The sequence below is a fragment of the Numenius arquata genome, chromosome 11, assembly GCF_964106895.1.
Source record: "Numenius arquata chromosome 11, bNumArq3.hap1.1, whole genome shotgun sequence".
NCBI lineage: Eukaryota > Metazoa > Chordata > Aves > Charadriiformes > Scolopacidae > Numenius > Numenius arquata.
Genome location: NC_133586.1, coordinates 14,827,840 through 14,844,801, shown reverse-complemented (window position 1 = coordinate 14,844,801; position 16,962 = coordinate 14,827,840). Strand labels below are relative to the sequence as shown.

Here is a 16,962-nt window from a genome sequence, read left to right as displayed (position 1 = left end):
CATTCATGCCACGTACTCTAACATAATATTGATGAGCGTGGAGTAAAATGGCACGGAATCAGGTACCTCCCTTAGTTTTGCTGAGTGAGCCCTTCAAGGCCTGTGCTTCAGAGGTGCGATGCAATCTTTATTTCTCAATCACTTAAGAGATGAAGAAAACACTGAAGTTGCTAGTTTAGCTAAAACTCAAGTAAGAAACTCTAACTTCTCCTTTGCTGTGTATTAACGAGGCCTGTTGTCTCCCGTTTATGTTTTGCACCGGTACCAGAGCCCTGCTCGGCGGAGACCCCTGGGCCTTGGGCCCTGCTCCGCGGGGCCCGTTGATGCGGGGCGGGAGCTGCCTCATCCCGGTCGCGGGCGGCCCTCGGGACGGACAGCTGCTCCTGGAGCAGTTCCAAACCTCCGCTGTTGGGAAACTTTCCAGTTAGGTTAATTCGCCGCCACCTACTCGAAGGATCGAGTATTTCTAGCCCACAGGCAGGCCCAACCTGGCGCTCGGCGGCGCGGCGTTGCCATGGCAGCGGGGGCCCGGCGGGGCGGGGCAGGTCGGCCGCCGCGGTGCTTGCTGGGCATTGTAGTTCGCCGGGCGTGAGGGGCGGCGGACGGCGGCGGGGCGCGGACTGCGCTGCCCAGGGTGCTGCGGGGCACCGCCGCAGTGCGCAGGCGCGGACCGGGCGGGTCGGTGTTGTTTTTGACGGCGTCACCGGCGGTGGCGGCAGCGGCGGCCCCTCGTCCGTGCTGGGCCCCCCTGGGGGCCGTGCTCAGGTAAGGCGACGGGAGCGGCCCGCGGCGGGGGGGGGCTGCCGCCTCCCGGCCGGACCTCGGTGCGCAGTCACCCGGGGAGCGTGGCGGCCCGGGCCGCGGAGGGGCTACTTGGAGTGGGGCGAAGCCTGGGGGCGTTGGGGCCGGGGCAGGGAGCCAGTGAGCCGGGGTGCAGTGGGGCCGCCGGGCCTCTCTGAGGCGGCCGAGCGGGCTCCGCGGGCAGCGCTCCCCGCCGGGCCGGCCCCGGGCGCTGGCCTTTGCCAGCTTCCTCCTCTTTCATCATCTGCCTCCGTCTCTCCGGCTGATGCAAGGTGTTCTCTTTCATAAATGGTGTTACTGTGGCTGTAGCTGTTGCGGCCCGGCCCGCGCTGTGCTGCAGGTGTGAGCGTGAGGGTGGCAGCGGGTGCTGGGCGAGGAGCGCCCGGCCGTGGGGTGGGCCGCCGTTCAGAAGCTGCGTTGGCCTGGCTGGAAATCATAGCAGGGAAATAGTCGTTATGGGTTGCTAAGTATATTCATCAAGAAGAATGTTACTTTGGGGAAGAAATTATACAGCTTTGTAGAAATAATAAACCTGCACGAAAACCCTGAGGTATAATACTGCTGTAACATGTTTTTATTTTTGCTGTGCAGCAAAGAAGCTGCTGTAGAAGAGAACTGAGTTTTTACTTGGAATGACAGCACAGCAAACTCTAAAGAACACCGATGCCTGTCGGTGCCTTGTTATTCATTTTTGTCAATGCTTATTGAGGTTTTTTTTAGTCTAGGAAATCCTCTTTGGAGACAGAAAAACTTGTTTAGACTGTAATGGTTATTCTTTCTGAGACTGGTATTTATTTTACTTCAGAGTGGATAAATAGGATGTGATATGTGTTACATTGTCAACAATACATATGGCTGTAAACTTACGCACCTTACGCTTCTGGTTTGCATTTCACTAAGCTGAGGAAAGTAGTTCACACTTCTGATTCCCTGCACCCTTCCCTCCACCCCTAACAAAAATACTTGGAGGTTGAACTCTGAATATAGTGGGTATTTATTTTGTCTAGATAGAAATTTAAAAGGTGGTGTCACTGTGAGCGTAGGATATTTGTGGGCCTAGAATCAGCTTTGCAGTTTAAACTGGAGTATAGAAGAACTTGAACTGTAACTTTCTTTTGAAAAATAGCAGCAATGAAGGTATTTAGCGAGAAGCCAAACCAGTGAAGCTGTGTCTGGGGGAAGTGTGTCCTTTTTTTTTAATCTTTCCTTCTGGCTTGGCCAGACATATAGGGGATGTGGAATACTCTACTGTATCCTACAGTTATCCCTGCTGATATTGGACTAGAACCCCCGTTAGCATCATCTTGATTTGTTAGGAAGTTTGCAGTCTTAATGTCTGTTTAATTCCTGCCTGAAACAACTTTTTTTTTTTTAATAGCTTGCATTCAGGAAGACAGTGCAAACTGTATCCAGCACCTTTGGGCAGGTAGGAAAAGCCTCCTGGTTCTTAGTGGGTCTTTATCACTTGGTGGTGAAGAATACAAGCAGATGAAGATTTTGTGAATAGATCAGTTCAGCCATTGGCTGAGATTAGCTTTGCGTGTTTCAGTTTACTTGTATTTGACCTCAGATTTAGTTATGACTATGTGTGTTATATTAATCTCTTACAGAAATAAGCTTTTACAGAAATTATCTCTAGCTAATGATTGAAGTTTAGGAACACTGTACCTAGGTTTGTTTGTTTGTTTGTTTGTTTTTATTTAAGCTTTTTTGGCTGTTTTGCTCTTTTAGAGCTAACTAATGATAATTAATAAAATGCTTTACTTTTGATAACTGTTTTACACATGTATGTGTGCTGAATGTGCTTGTACGAATATAGCAACCCCTAGAGATACCCTTCAATCTGATGCCACGCTAGCTATCTATCACCTCTGATAAATTTAACAGTTCTATCTGTAAACCTCAACAATTCTGTCATTATTCTTTTTTATTCCATACTTTTTCTTGATATTAAAAACTTTTCTATTTTGGATATTGATCACCTGTATGCAGTTAAATATGCAGTTTTAGTATAATCTGGTTGAAAATAAGGTAAGTAAGGCCAGCAAATAATAGAAAATGATGATTATTTGTCTGCTTGTTCCTGTGTTTATTTTTTTAATATTTTTTTATTATGCCATTACTGACATAGTTAGGTCCTGAAGCTTTCATTTGGGAACAGAAGACAGGTGATTAATGCTTCATGGAGCCTGAGGCCATGGTTGTGTATTCAGTAGAATTGGTTTTATGCAGTGCTTAATTACCTGTCAGTCTGTGGTCTGGTTGGAGAGGGAGAACGCGATAAATGATGAAATGCTGAGTTAGCTAAGACAGACACTACAATGTTCAGCACAGAGTCTGCTGTTAAAACTTGCTCTTTCCAAATTTGTAAATGCACTTGTATCAACAGATTTTTAATTTTTTTTTTTTCCCTGTTAAAGTGTTTGCATTATGTGACTTGGTTGTTTTTCATCTGGCACTGAGATGCACTAACACTGGAATTGCCACGTTATGAAACCACAGCCTGAATTTCTTCCACAGTGGAGATCAAACTCGCTAGTAAGGACTGGGTAACCACCTGTACTTTATTTGCCCCAAACTGTATTTTTTGTGGTTACACAAAAGGCTTGGTTTTCAACAGCAATAAATTTGGTACTCTTGTGGTCACTCTTATTCACTGAACTGTAGAATAATTCAATGGAAATGTTTTTATACTGAAGAGAATTCTTAAAAGATAATTTCAGATCACCAGTACAGTTTTTGCAATGTAGCCAGTGATGTTTCTGACAGGGAGCAAGTTCTGGTGCTGGTAGTTACCTTCCTCTGAAATGAATGCTGCTGCTGCTGAATGCCTGGTCAAATTAAATAAAATAAAAATAATTTCATGACAGCAAGCAGATGTTACTGTCTCGTGAGAACTCTGGAACACACAGTCTTTGCCATTTGGGCATTTGTTATTTTTTGATGATTGAAGTAGTGTGATTTTAAAAAAATATATTTATGATTCAAAAGAGTATGAATTTCAAAAAACTAAACAAGGAAAAAACCCCACCCAAACAAAAAAACAACCCAAACCACCTCCCATACTGATGTTGCCTACCTGAGATTCCAGGAAAAGCACTAATGAAGGAAGAAAAAGATCTAGAGGGAAATGACAACCATATTCAAAGTGAGGCTGTATAATAAATGGAAATCCAGTTTTTCAGTAGGTTTGATGCCTATGTTGATTGTTAGTATTTTTGCTTTATAAACTGTGGCTGTGATGATCACTTGATTACTATTGCCTTTTTTACAGAGGAATCCCAAATACGTTAGTTGAAATTGATGAGGAAAAAGTGTTACATTAGAAAAACAGATGATAGCTACCATAATGCAGAGATATGAGGCAAATGTTTACTGTATTATTTAAGAAACCTAAATGGAAATGGAAGTTTCATATTTTGTTGTGCAAATTTTTAGCCTCACTGACATATTTAGATGTTCTAATTCAAGGTTTGTGTATATTTTCTGTGTTAACAAACTAGGAGTAAAGACAGAATTGATAATGAAGTAGGGAGTAAATAAATTTAAACAAATAGGTGCTTTTCTGTGTGTTCTTACTGGAAGTAACGAGGTGTGGGAAATAAAGCAGATGTCTGAAGTTCTCAGAAATCTGCTTTTCTATAAAACAACGTTTATATTGACGGCTTTATTGAACCAATATTTCTTTTGCTGTTTTGTTACATTGGATGCATAACTTAACACACGATAGGAAATTGTTCTATTTTGGGGAAGTTTTTTTTCCCCCCTGAGTTAAATCTATAGTGAATTTTATTTAACAACTTGATATATTTTTATTTTAAGGAACAAGAAATGTGTTAAATTTCGTTTTAAAGTCTTTCTGTTAGTTAAGAACTTTAAAAAATAAGCTGGATGTGTAACAATAATGAGTGCTCTGTGTTCCTGGCACAGGAGAAAAAATAAACAGGCAGCTGCAGGCAGATAGTTCTCTTCTGAAAATAACTTCCCAAGTCATCCAGTAGCATTGTAACAAGTGAAATTTGTACTTTGGGTTTTTTTGTTCTGTTTTTGTACTCTCCAGGTACTCTCTCAATTTTCTTCAGAATCAGTATTTTTAAGAGTACTTAAAAGGAGTGAAAGAAACACAAAACATTGTTTTTGCACAGTAGTTGAAGATACTTAGTTCCAAAGCTCCTAATGTGTTGTCTCCAAAAAAAGGTTTTTTCTTGAATAAACTGTAGTTCCTGTGCATGTAACAATGACTTCACCTACTGAAACGTCTTGAACAATTATGCTGCAGACAAACTTTAATTATTGATTTATTGACTAGCCTCGTTTGTATCTGTTCTTAGCTAGTCTAAGAGCTTTTTGACTGGCTAAAATAGTTATGTACCTGACAAAGCTATGTTTGCTCTGACTATAAAAAAGATAATAGGCAAATATAAAAAAGATAATGGGCAAAATAATATTTTTTCCCCTAAACTTTTATTCTATCTTTTTCTTTTTTTTTTTTTTTTTTTTTTTCCCCAATTCCAGAATAACAGTTTGTGAGTTAGCGTAGTGTTCTGTAACATTATGATTTGGATTCTTCTGTTTTCTTTGTTTCAAGAGAGCAGTGAAATTACATATCTCGCGTGTTAAAAGAATCTACTTTTACTTGCAGTGTGTTTTGAAAATGTCTGAAAATTCCAGTGACAGTGATTCGTCTTGTGGCTGGACTGTCATCAATCATGAGGTACCCAATCTCAAATTAATAAAGTTCTATCAGGTTAAGACTAGCCGTATGCAGTAAACTATTAATTCAGCTTCATAGTTCTTGTTTTGTGTGGACATTGCATGTCAACACAGAATATAGAAGAGAGAGATATATAAATAAGAAAGCATATAATAATAATAATATATAATTCTTGTAAATAAGAATTTTAGTGAGATGTTCTCCTTTGTTCCGTCTTTCCTGAAGACATTGACATGCTCTGTGACTTTTCTGTTGTTGCTAATCTAGTTCTTCTTATCTCCTTCCACACCCCCCCACCCCCACCCCCCCCCCCAAAAAAAAAAAAAAAAAAAAGAAAATGTTGGGAATAATGGGCAGGAAAAATAGAAGGAGATGATTGCATGAGTTCTCCAGGTGTTTTCTACCACTAAACTAGCTGATCCTAGCTCAACAGTTGCTGTTTAGGAGCAGCCTGCTGTCCTTATATTCTGTCTGCCTTACTATGAAGCTACAGTGAGTACAGGAGTGCCAACATTTTATTAGGTTTACTGGGAAATGAAGGTGATGGCAGGGCAGTGCAGCTCTCCTTACAGGAGGTCAGGAAGGAGAAGAATAGCCTGCTTGGAGCTTAACATGGTGATTGTTGAGGGCTTGCTGTGCTTACGCTTGGACAGTCTTGAAAACTGTAACAGCCTGGAAGAACGTTGAGGGCGGTAAGAGATTCTTCTGTGGGAAGGGCTCAGTTTTGAAGCAAATTTCTTCTGTGTTTTCCAGGGACTCCCAGCAGCTTTTAGCTCAAGTTCTTTGCAGTTCACGCTGGAATTCTGGGTTTCCTTGGCCTTATTTTTCAGGAAGGAGAGCACAAGGCATAAAATACATAGAAATAATCTGGATGTTGTCACCTTGTGGAGGAGGAATTCAAATGGCAGTGCAGAACTGAGCTAGTGGCAGCAACTAAGAGAATGGGGTTTTGTCCATTAGGCAAACTGTCGCTGAAGAGGTATCCTCCATAAGGAAGTGTACAAAAGTGATCTAGTTATTGTGTAAGGAAGTTGTCGTGGTAGATTGTGTGGCAGCAGATGGGAAGAGCTAACAGGCAAAAGACTGTTCTTGGTTCAAAATATTTGCCTTTTAAAACTTATTCAATTGATGTGTGGAGCTCTATCAAATTTGTATGGTTTCAGTTTTGTTTCTGTCCATCTTCTGATCTCTGCTATAGCTTCATTTATTAGGCATACTTTTATTTGGGATGAAATGCTAGAATTCCCTCTTTATTTGGTCAAGTCTTGGGGTATAGCTCTTTGTAAAGTCACTGTTATGTCTGTGTAGCCCTGGTTTAATTTGTGTGTTTGTTTTCTATCTTCTGATGTTTGATTAGTTATGTAAAGTGACAATGGCTTTACTAAAACAAAGGTAATTTTTAATTCCTAGTAGAATAAACCTTGAGACAAAAGGAAAAAAAAAAAGTGAAGCAATTCAAGTTCTGTTGGAATGGGATTCGTCGTTGCCTAGGTGTCTGCAGGGTAGGCGTCTGAATCTGATGTTGGTGTCTAAGTTTGCATAGTATAGATTAAATCAATACAATCAATGGAGTCTAGAGAGTGGTAATTCTTATGCCAAGGTCAACACTTATATTTGATCAAATGACTTGCTGTCTTGACTTTGTTCAATGGACTTGTTCGTAAAGGTGCCTTCAACAGTTTGCTCAGGTGTAGGCACTTGAAGTTAGATAAGATTAACGTTTTATCTTACTTTCCCCTGGTGGTGAACAAGGCAGGCCTGAGTGCTCACAAACTCTGAGGGGCCCTACCTATTAGTGTGGACCTCCAGTATACTTTTCTACTTTTAGTCCTGAGGTTTTTTGTATCTCTTCAGATCTTGGCTGATGGGTGCATCTAGTATGGGGGTGAGGTTTTTTTTGTTTGTTTTGTTTTTAAGTATTAAGCATTGTCTTGGAAACTGAGCAGGTTCTTGAGCCAGAATCCTCAGAGCAAATGGGTTAACTGTTTTCCTGGAATGACACTTACGTATTGGCTGCTTGTGTTGTCTTGTTGCCTGTCCCAAAACATTTCAAGGAACAGTACTTGAGATATTTCATTCATAGGAGGAAAATAGGAAGTAATGGGAAGAGATCATGGGTAGTGATCAGCTGTTTCTCCTTCACTGGACACTCCCCTCCTTGCTGATTATAATGAAAATCTAGGTAATTCGAAAGGCAAGCCATTACAAGCTTGTGATGGTACTAAAGTTTTGAAAGCTCACTTTAATTTCAAAAGTGGGATACAGGAGTGCACAGGCTGCCAGACTTTACAGATATCTAGTAAATGTGAAAGGATTTAGGAGTTGGCTACAACAGTTGGGTCACTCAGCTGTGAATTGCAGGCTTTACTTTCAGACTTGGAATGGTTATTTTACACATTATATGTATCTATAAAAGCTAACCAAGTCCAAAACCCCAAATAATTTTGTATTTTCTTTACTACTATTTCACTCAGATTTTAATAAGTTACTTATAATTGAGTGGTGAATTTCTGCAAAACGTTTGAGATGAAAATTGTGATACTTTTTTAGTCAAAAGAAAAAAAATAGAAAGTATTTGTTAAATTACTAAAGCAGTTAATTTTTGAAACATTTTAAAAAGTAACATAACTTTGTAATGTGATGTAGAATGTATCTCAAGCAACTCTTTTTGAGGTATCTAATCTTCCTGAAGTACAGCCTCCTCTTAAAAACAAAAACATACATGTTTGCTTGAGTTTTGAAATGAGACGTCTAGGGAAAGTGATCTGGAAGTATTACTACTACTGTAATTTCACACCTGCTGTTGCAAAAATAGCTATGTCTGTTTACAAAAACAGCTCAAGTTATTTATAGAGCAGAGTGACTTAGTATTTTTCGGTTACCTTTTGCATGTTTATAGTTTTCTAATAACCTTACTTGTGTTCTATCAGTTCTTGTAAACAAAAATTGCAATATGAAAATTAAATTAGAATTGTCAACCATATTGCTTGGCTTTAGTGCCCTGCAATCTCTGAGCATTTTTTATCTTCAGTTCCTGTTTTGCTCTGAGGTTGTTGCTGACTGGCAGCTGACTAATAATTAAGGCTTCTTTCTGGATTAAAGACAGAAATCCAATTTAGAGACTGTATAAATATGTATTTTCCGGGTGTCAGAGATGTACTATTAAAACAGCCATTCAAATTTGCTGAGAGGAATTGAGATGGAGTAGAGTTATACATAGCTTTTTCCTGGTACTTACTAGAGTTGATGGTGATACTCTTGAATTTCCATTTTTGGGAGTGGGTGGTGTATTTACATACAATATATGGGCATATGTGCAAGAATTAGATCTCATATTCAAAACTCATTTGACAACCTCCTCTGTCTCTCTAAATTCTATTTAATAAATAGGTCTAATAAAGCTAATAGAAAATAATTATTTAAAATACTTAGCATAGTTGTTAATTGATGTCTAAATTGCTTTGTTTTCTAGAATTGTCCTCCTCTGTCCTTTTTTAATCATGGTCATAAGTATTGCACACTAACAGTTGTTTCCCTCTAGTTAATTACTTGGTATTTCTCTTGCTTTTCGCTTAAAAATCTTCAGTTTTAAAGGTTATTCTTCTTCTCTTCTGTTTTTATTGTTAATGTCCTGTTTTCTTTGTAACCTTTTCCTTCTGCTTTATTGATGGAAAACCCAGTAACTGTAATGTTCATTTAAAACTCTTCAACTCTCCAGGGTTCTGACATAGAAACAGTGACTTCAGAAAATGGAAGCATAAATGATAACCATGAGTTTGTTTCAGAAGAATACGTTTCTTTGCAAGAAGAGGAGCAGCCAGTTGATTTGCAAGGTAAGATATTAAAAGAGGAGCAGTTCCATAAAATAGGTAAGTGTCTGTTGTAGCATTGGCACAAAATTAGTATTTTTAATGGTTTGTGTACTTTGTAGGCCTCTGTCAAAGTACCTGCTTCATCAGTGTTATGGAAAATATTCAGTCATCAACTTTAGACAAGTATTTTTTTTCTTTAAATAGATATTAGTAGAGTGTCTTCCATTTTGTCAGTACTTTAGATGTGTTATAGTATGCACTAGTGTTGCTGGAAAATAGTTCACAGAAGTGCTATTCATAAAAGAAATTTGCTATATTAAACGTTTCTTAATAATAATATCCTAGATCAAATAAGAGTACTTTGGAAGGAACTATCAATGCTTTTACACCTAAAAATAACATTGTAGCACTGTGTTGGCATTTCTTGAGTTGGAAGTGTAAGTCTGGTGCATATTAATATAATGAAAATCCTTCCACTTGTTTTAATTACTAAATTTAATACTCAATTTGTTAATAGTGGTATGAGAACGCAGACTTGACAGGTTCAGTGTGCAGTTGACTAAATTTGAGCTTGGCCATGTTCCCAAATTCATAACTTCTCCTTGTAGAGACAGGGCTAGACACTCAAACTCCATGACTATCTGGAAAATATCTTAATTACAAATGTACTGTGGTATCAGCTTACAGTATAGTGTTGGTTTTTATCTAACTGTGCTTTTCATTCATAGGTTACTTGCATTATGATCAGTATGAGCGTTTGAATTTGTGTCCTCCAAAACATTGTATTACATAATGACAAATTGGATTCTGATGTTTGTTAGAGGGATATTAAAAATGAGATAGAGTATATTTTTAGGAAACCTTACCTGATATGAGTAGATAACAGAAATCTGTGACAATTATACGTATTTTAATATTATATGGGAGTGGTCATAATATGTGGAGTTACTGGTTTTAATTCTATGTTTGTTTTTTCCTCTTTTTATTTAAATAGCTCAGTGTGACAATGATGGAGAGATACCAGAGATAGATAATACTCTCTCTGCTTTTGAGGAAACTCAGACAGTTCCAGAGGTAAATTATGTTATGTTACTCAGAAGCTTCTGTAAGCCCCCTCTGCCAGTGTCAAGTAATGTTTTGAAGGCATTAAAATAAAGATACTGATTTTTTTTGAAGTATTAAGAATTATTGCTACTTTAATTTTTTTTTTTTATGTTGTACGTATCTGAGTAGTTTTTACGTTGCTCATTTCCCTAGGGAAAGAAAGAGAAAATCCCTGATGATGGCTCCTGCATTGGAACTATTAGCGATGATTCTGACATTGTTACGCTTGAAGCTCCAAAACCAGAAGAAACTCAAAGTCAGGAGGAAGCTCCAGCTGATGGTGAAGAAGCTCGAAGCTCAGAGGATTTTAACATGGGTTCCTCCTCCAGCAGTCAATATGCATTTTCCCATCTGGAAACTGGTAAGAGCAATAAATTACTAAGCAACTGTGTGCAAAAATGTCACTGGGGTTGGGAGGGAAATGATCTTTGCTTAGGGAACCTTCTTTGTGTGCAGAGGGGAAAAAAAATGGTCTTGTTGAGCAGAGTTCTGAGTATTTGCAGTCTCTAGGACAACTCTTAGTTGCCCTAACTCTAAAACTTTGTCTAAATATATGTTTGCAATCTTTTTATTTGAAAGCATTTCTTTCCCATTAAGTGTTAAATATTTTAAATAGGAAGTAAATTTCTAGCTTATTTTTGAGAGTTAAAATGACTTTTAGTTTGTAGAAAAATTGTAGGTTTCCTATTGGAAATTTTCAGCTTTTATAGAGTTGGCATAAATAACTAACAACTGGGAGAGGATTGATTTTTGGGGCCATGAGGACTAATAGCAGCATGAGTACAAAAATTTTTTTGCTTACCTTCATAGCTATGTAGAATATATATATATATTTAATTTTTTTTTTTTAAGATACTCCCAAAACTTGACAGAAATGCAATGCATGGTATTCAGGAGGAAGGATATGAATATTTGGCCTATTGAAAATAAGCAAACAAACCCCCAACAAATGCAAACAGAAAATCTTACTGTTGTGTTACTCTTCTCTAGTTCTTCATTTTTAATTCTGTTTGGCTGCTTGTTTGTAACCTTTTCTGTACTCTCTATTTTCTATAGCACTTTTGTTTTACTGACTTTTACCTTTCAAATAAGTTTATTACAAGAGCAGGATTTTTCTTAAAATACTGTTTTGTTGTAGAAGTAGAATACAGCATTGTTAAAGGTTCATGTATCTGTATAGTATCCATCGGAATCAGAAAATGACAGCTTAGCATGTAATTGTGACAGGTGATGATTTTTAACAAAGCTGTTCCCTTCTTTAAGTCTTCTGGATGACTTGACTTAATTTTTAATTTAAAATTGAGTTGACTTTCTTTTTTCTTTTAGGTCTGAGTTCTAAAATTGTTTTTTTTTCCCCCATGTTTTTGTACACAAAAGTCAGTTGGCTGGAGAAGCTGAGGAAGATTCCTGATTGTGTAAGGGGATGGGGAAATGAGGTGAAAGAGCATGTGGCTCGCAGTCTTCCTTTCCAAGGTGGTGTGATTAAATTTGATCAGCTTGTGTAAAGCTGATTGCTTATGGCTTGCTTGGAGTGTTCTTAAAATTATCAGTAGCAATCTGACTTGATCTTACAGTACTGATATTCCAAACAGATGCTGAAAGCCACTCCTCAGTGAAGAATTTGGCTAAGCTGTTGGTGTTTTATTTGCTTTTTTGAAAAATGTCAAACTTACATGTAAATTTGGAATGGGCATTGGTAAGCTTTGCAATACATTTTAATATGTATGCTTAACCATTTAAGTGAATGGTTCTTGTTGGATTCCAAATCTGTGTGTGACTGGCAAAAAGAATTTCTTCCTTCTAACTTAAACTGGTTTCAGCACGGTCTTTAGTGCTGTGTATTTGACCGAGGATTATAGAAATGTCTGGAGTACTTTTGCATTTATTTGAAATGCCAAAGTTACAGCAGTCAAAATTTTCATGCCCCTTTTTGGCGATGGAAATCTTTGCCATCCACTTCTTGTTGAGATTTCTATTATGTTGGAAAAGGATGAGCTTTAGGTTTTCCTAATATAGATACTAAAACATTCTACAAAGATTTTCTGCCACTTTTAACTTGGAATCCAATTCCTGTTTAGGCTGTCTTCACCATGCAAACAGAAGTGTTTTTATATTGCTTCATGAATGAAGTTACCTAGCAGAAGCACTCATATACTGAAATAAACTGCATCTGGGCTTTGGACATGTCTGTGCAGAAACGTCAAAGAAAATCACGTTCTTAACTGACATTGTTACTTCATCTAGTTTCTAGTGTAGATCTGACACTTCAAAATCATAGCAGAAGCTAGAATTTTGGGCTGCTGCTGTGGTCACACTTTGTTTCATTCATTTAATCCTGTGAATTTTAGAGTACAGCTTTGTACTGAATTCTTAGAGCAGCTGAAAGGCAATGTCATTCTTGTCCAAAAGAGTAATGCTGTCGACAGATTGCCAGTAAGTGTTTATGAATGGCTCTAAGTGTCTTACAGCCTTTTCTCTTTGCTTTCTGATTGTCTTTTTTTTTCTTTTTTTTTCCCTATACTTTGCTGTCCAGTGTGTATCAAAGAATTTCCCATTTGGCTAGAAACAGCTTGTTCCTTAATGACTTTCGTATTCCATATGTGTCAGCTTCTTTGGTTGTTGAAAAAAACCTAAAAAACCAAATAAGCAATAATAACACTTGTCTTACTAATTATGTCCTGTATAATCCTTTGTAATGTCTGACCTCTGCATTCTAGTAAAAATACCCCTCTCCTGACTAATTTCTGAATACTTGTCTTTATTGTCCAGGATTGGAGAAGAATGCATCTGCTTAAATGACTAATTCTAAAATAGTGTCCTTTTCTGCCAAGCTATATAAATTAATTTAAGAATTTGCATGTCAAATAGCTGTTTAAGTGTTTTGTCTTTATTGCAATGTCTGCTTGTTCAGTCTGTTTTGACTAATTGACTAAAATGGATTTTTTTTTAGTAAGAGGGGAAGTTATCTTTCACTATCTGGCCTGTTGCTTGTCTGTGGAGTCAGAAATTAGACATGTATTCCAGATACTAATTGGTAACCTTTTCTGGGGTTGATGCAATCACTTCTATGAAGTTGGAATTTATTTTCAGTGAAGAATTTTAACTGGTAATGCTTTTTATAGATAAAGGCTAGCACTGCTTGGCATTTTTGTCTATTCAGTGATGTGTGCATGGCTCTGCTCAAGCAAATGATTCTCAGTTGTGACTGTTCAAGGACAGTAACTCTGTATTTACATTTTTACATTTGAGTGATGATTTGTGATATGAGAACGAACAACCATATTTCTAGAAGAGGCATTAGCGTTGTGTAATTGCAGGCATCAAATTTAGAACTGTCTGAGCAGGAGCACTTTGTCATGTGCTGGAGGCTTCATTCATCACATTGAATCTATTTCAGGCATGTGAATTAGGTACATGAATATAAATTTTGAAAGCTTTTTTTTCACCCTCCTACTGCTTCTCCTTGATATTTGCCTTACACTTGAAAAGGATTCTTTCAAAGGAGGGAGATTAAATAATCATTACTTCTATAATGGATTATATAAATTTGTTTACAGTAGGTACAGCAAGCATTTGTACCACTAATAGCAACAAGCAATTACAGCTCTCTTGTTATTTTCCCAGTTAGAATATATGGCTTTTGGGCCATAGAAACATCAACGTACAAATGGTATCATAAATACCATTTTATGAAAATGCTATAAAAGATACTTTTTATGGTTAGAATTTGTTCTTATCTCAAATCCTGGCTGATTCAATCTTCCAAAACGTCAGTCAGGTAACAGAAGCGCTTTGGATTCAGAGTGTTAGGGAGGGACAAACACAGAAGCACCTGAATGGTTCTTTTCCTGCGCAGCAGCGGTTGAAAATGGCTTTTTTGAAAGGTGGGAAAAGATGTTAATAGGTAGTATATAGTAGATGTTAAAGTAAACAAAACTACATAGTTAAATAAATTTGCAATGGAGAACTGTGTTTGGGTATTTATAATAACTACATTAATGGAACTTTAATGGAATTTTGTCTGCAGCTGCATGTAGATCACTGGATGAAATTTTTTGAGAGAATATAATAAAATTCTGTCTTTCAGGAGGCTTTATTTTAGCGAGTCTTTATGTTACTCTCTTGTTATTAAATAGTTCAGTATCTGTAAGCGAAGGAAAATTGAATTCTTAACCTTTCTACTCACAAGAATTTGCAGAGGCAGTACATGTATGTGCTTTAAGAGGCAGGATTGTCTGAAAGAAATACTGTCTAATCAGTGAAAGATAAGGTATGGAGAAGTGTCATATACTTTTTTGCTGAGTTCTTGATTCTCTATCTTTTTCTTTTAAAAAATGATTTTTTTAACTTTGGAGATCAAGCATTCCTTGTGTATTATCCAGCATAAACTATCACACTGCGATTTTCTTTTTTAATTTTGTCTTATTAATGTTTTTTAAGATAAATGCCAAATATATTTTGCATAAATATGATGGATTTTGGTACTCAAGTTGAATTTTAAAGACTGTTCTATGTTGGTTGTCAGTTTTTTCATCTCAGGTTAGCAATGATGAATCAAGTAGTGATGAAACTAGCAATCAGTCCAGTCCCACAGTACGAAAACGTCGGGCTAAGAAGAGGCTGATCTCCAGCTCCGAGGGTGAGGGTGGGTCACCTGCTGAACCGGAGTCTGAACCTCCTAGAGAAGAGCAGCCCAAACGCCAGTTCAGTAGCGGCCTTAACAGATGCATCATACTTGCTTTGGTGATTGCAATCAGCATGGGCTTTGGACACTTCTATGGTGAGTTTATAGAAAACAAAATACATAGAATCAACATCTTGCATAACAAATATTATTTTATTGTGGCACTGATTTTTTTAATTTCTTGTTCTCTGCTAACAATCTAAATCTAAAAATGAGAAAAAGTATCTGCTAATGTATGGATAATATAGGAAGGCCCTTCAACAGTGCTATTGTATTTAATTAATTATAAAGTAAATAAAAATTAATTAATTTTTTGTTGCCCTTCCAGATAGAACTTTCTTCTTGTTCTCATAATGCAGTGCGTACCCTTCATTTTTCACATCTGTTCTTCTGAAATAGCTTTGTAGTAGTGCTTCTCATTCCTAACAGCATTCACAGAACTATTTCAGGCTTTTGTCCCATATGTACTTACCTGGTAAGTGTAAGAGCAAGGCATGTTTTTAACAGGAGTTTGTAGTATCAGTATTTTTCTCTCTCCAGTGCAGAAAAATACGCTGTACTTGTCCTTGCAATTCCAGAGTGGTTTAGGGAATTCAGGATAGCAGCATTTTTTCCATGTTCAATGTGGTGTCTTAAGTTAAACATTACACAGATTGTTACTACACTTAACAAAACAGAACTCATTACAGATCTAAATCCACATAGTGCAGTCCTGATCTTCTAAGATACGTGTCACAATAGAAATGATAGAGGACATTTATTTATAATAGTAACTTCTCCTGAGTGGTTTTAGTTTTATATCAAAATGTGCCGTCTCAAATGTGCCGATTCGAGACTGGGAATATGATTCTGATTAAATTTTATTCTCACTGATTGTTAGGGGTCTAAATTTTGACATTTATTTTGAGATTTATACTGATTTTCACTTGACCCTGATTTTTTTTATTCTTAGGTAAACCTGAAGGTAAGAGTCATGAGTGATGTGTTGTGGATGATGTGCTTGCATTCAGATTTCCTTTTTAAATTGTGCGTGTGTATGTGTACACACACATCCATACATGTATGCATACTTACAGTAAAAAAAAAAAAGTCTGAAGAATTACTAGTATATGTGGGATTATAGGAGTGACTAATCCACACGTGTAAAATACTTTTTATTTAGCAGCTGCAGCTAGTAGTAGCTGGTGTAAAAACTGATTGATGTACATTGGCATGCTAGAAGCAGAGAGGAGCACAGGGCTAGACCAATGCTTTGTGGTGGTCACTTGAGGTTTCACTTCTGTTAATCATTTTATTGTGTTTAAATTGGGGTCAGTGATAAATATTATCCTTTTAAAGAACTTTGATATCTATGGATGAGAAATAGATTTTGGAACTGTACTCAGGGTCATATCTTTATTAAGGAATTCACTTTGCCTTGTTCATTTATTGAATCTGTACTTTTAAATAAAAATTGTCATCGCTGGTGACAGTGCTGACAGCATTCTCAACAGAAAGAAGGAAAGCTCTCTGTGGCTTTAGTTTTTGCTTCTTTGAGTGAAAGTTCTTCATGGTTATGTGACAACTAATCTTTCTACCACTAGAAAGGAAATTAAACCCTGCTTTCCTGGGGCTTTATTGGTTTTGTAAAACACAAACTTTAAAAGAAAAATCCATCTCCCTAGAAGACGACGTTGCATTTTTTGTGATTCAACTTGGAATGAATGTTTTCCACTACAGTCTTTTAGTGCTAGGCTAATTGCCACGTGAGAAGATTGGAAAGGGTTACTTTTTATGAAATTACTTTTTTCTTTAGGGGGGATGGGGGTTAGAATAGTGTTTTCTCTCTAGCTAGAGCTCCAGGACCC

General features: G+C 37.4%; 1 protein-coding gene across 1 annotated transcript in view; it reads left to right on the top strand.

Moving 5' to 3' along the window:
- The first annotated feature begins 667 nt into the window (after window positions 1-667).
- CCPG1 (cell cycle progression 1) overlaps window positions 668-16,962 on the top strand; it is a 25,755-nt gene continuing 9,460 nt past the window's right edge. The window contains exons 1-7 of the mRNA XM_074156542.1: window positions 668-765; window positions 2,180-2,227; window positions 5,444-5,515; window positions 9,234-9,348; window positions 10,322-10,401; window positions 10,585-10,792; window positions 14,957-15,211. Coding sequence (XP_074012643.1) covers window positions 5,456-5,515; window positions 9,234-9,348; window positions 10,322-10,401; window positions 10,585-10,792; window positions 14,957-15,211 — 718 coding nt within the window. The 5' untranslated portion in view covers window positions 668-765; window positions 2,180-2,227; window positions 5,444-5,455. The remainder of the gene's footprint in view (window positions 766-2,179; window positions 2,228-5,443; window positions 5,516-9,233; window positions 9,349-10,321; window positions 10,402-10,584; window positions 10,793-14,956; window positions 15,212-16,962) is intronic.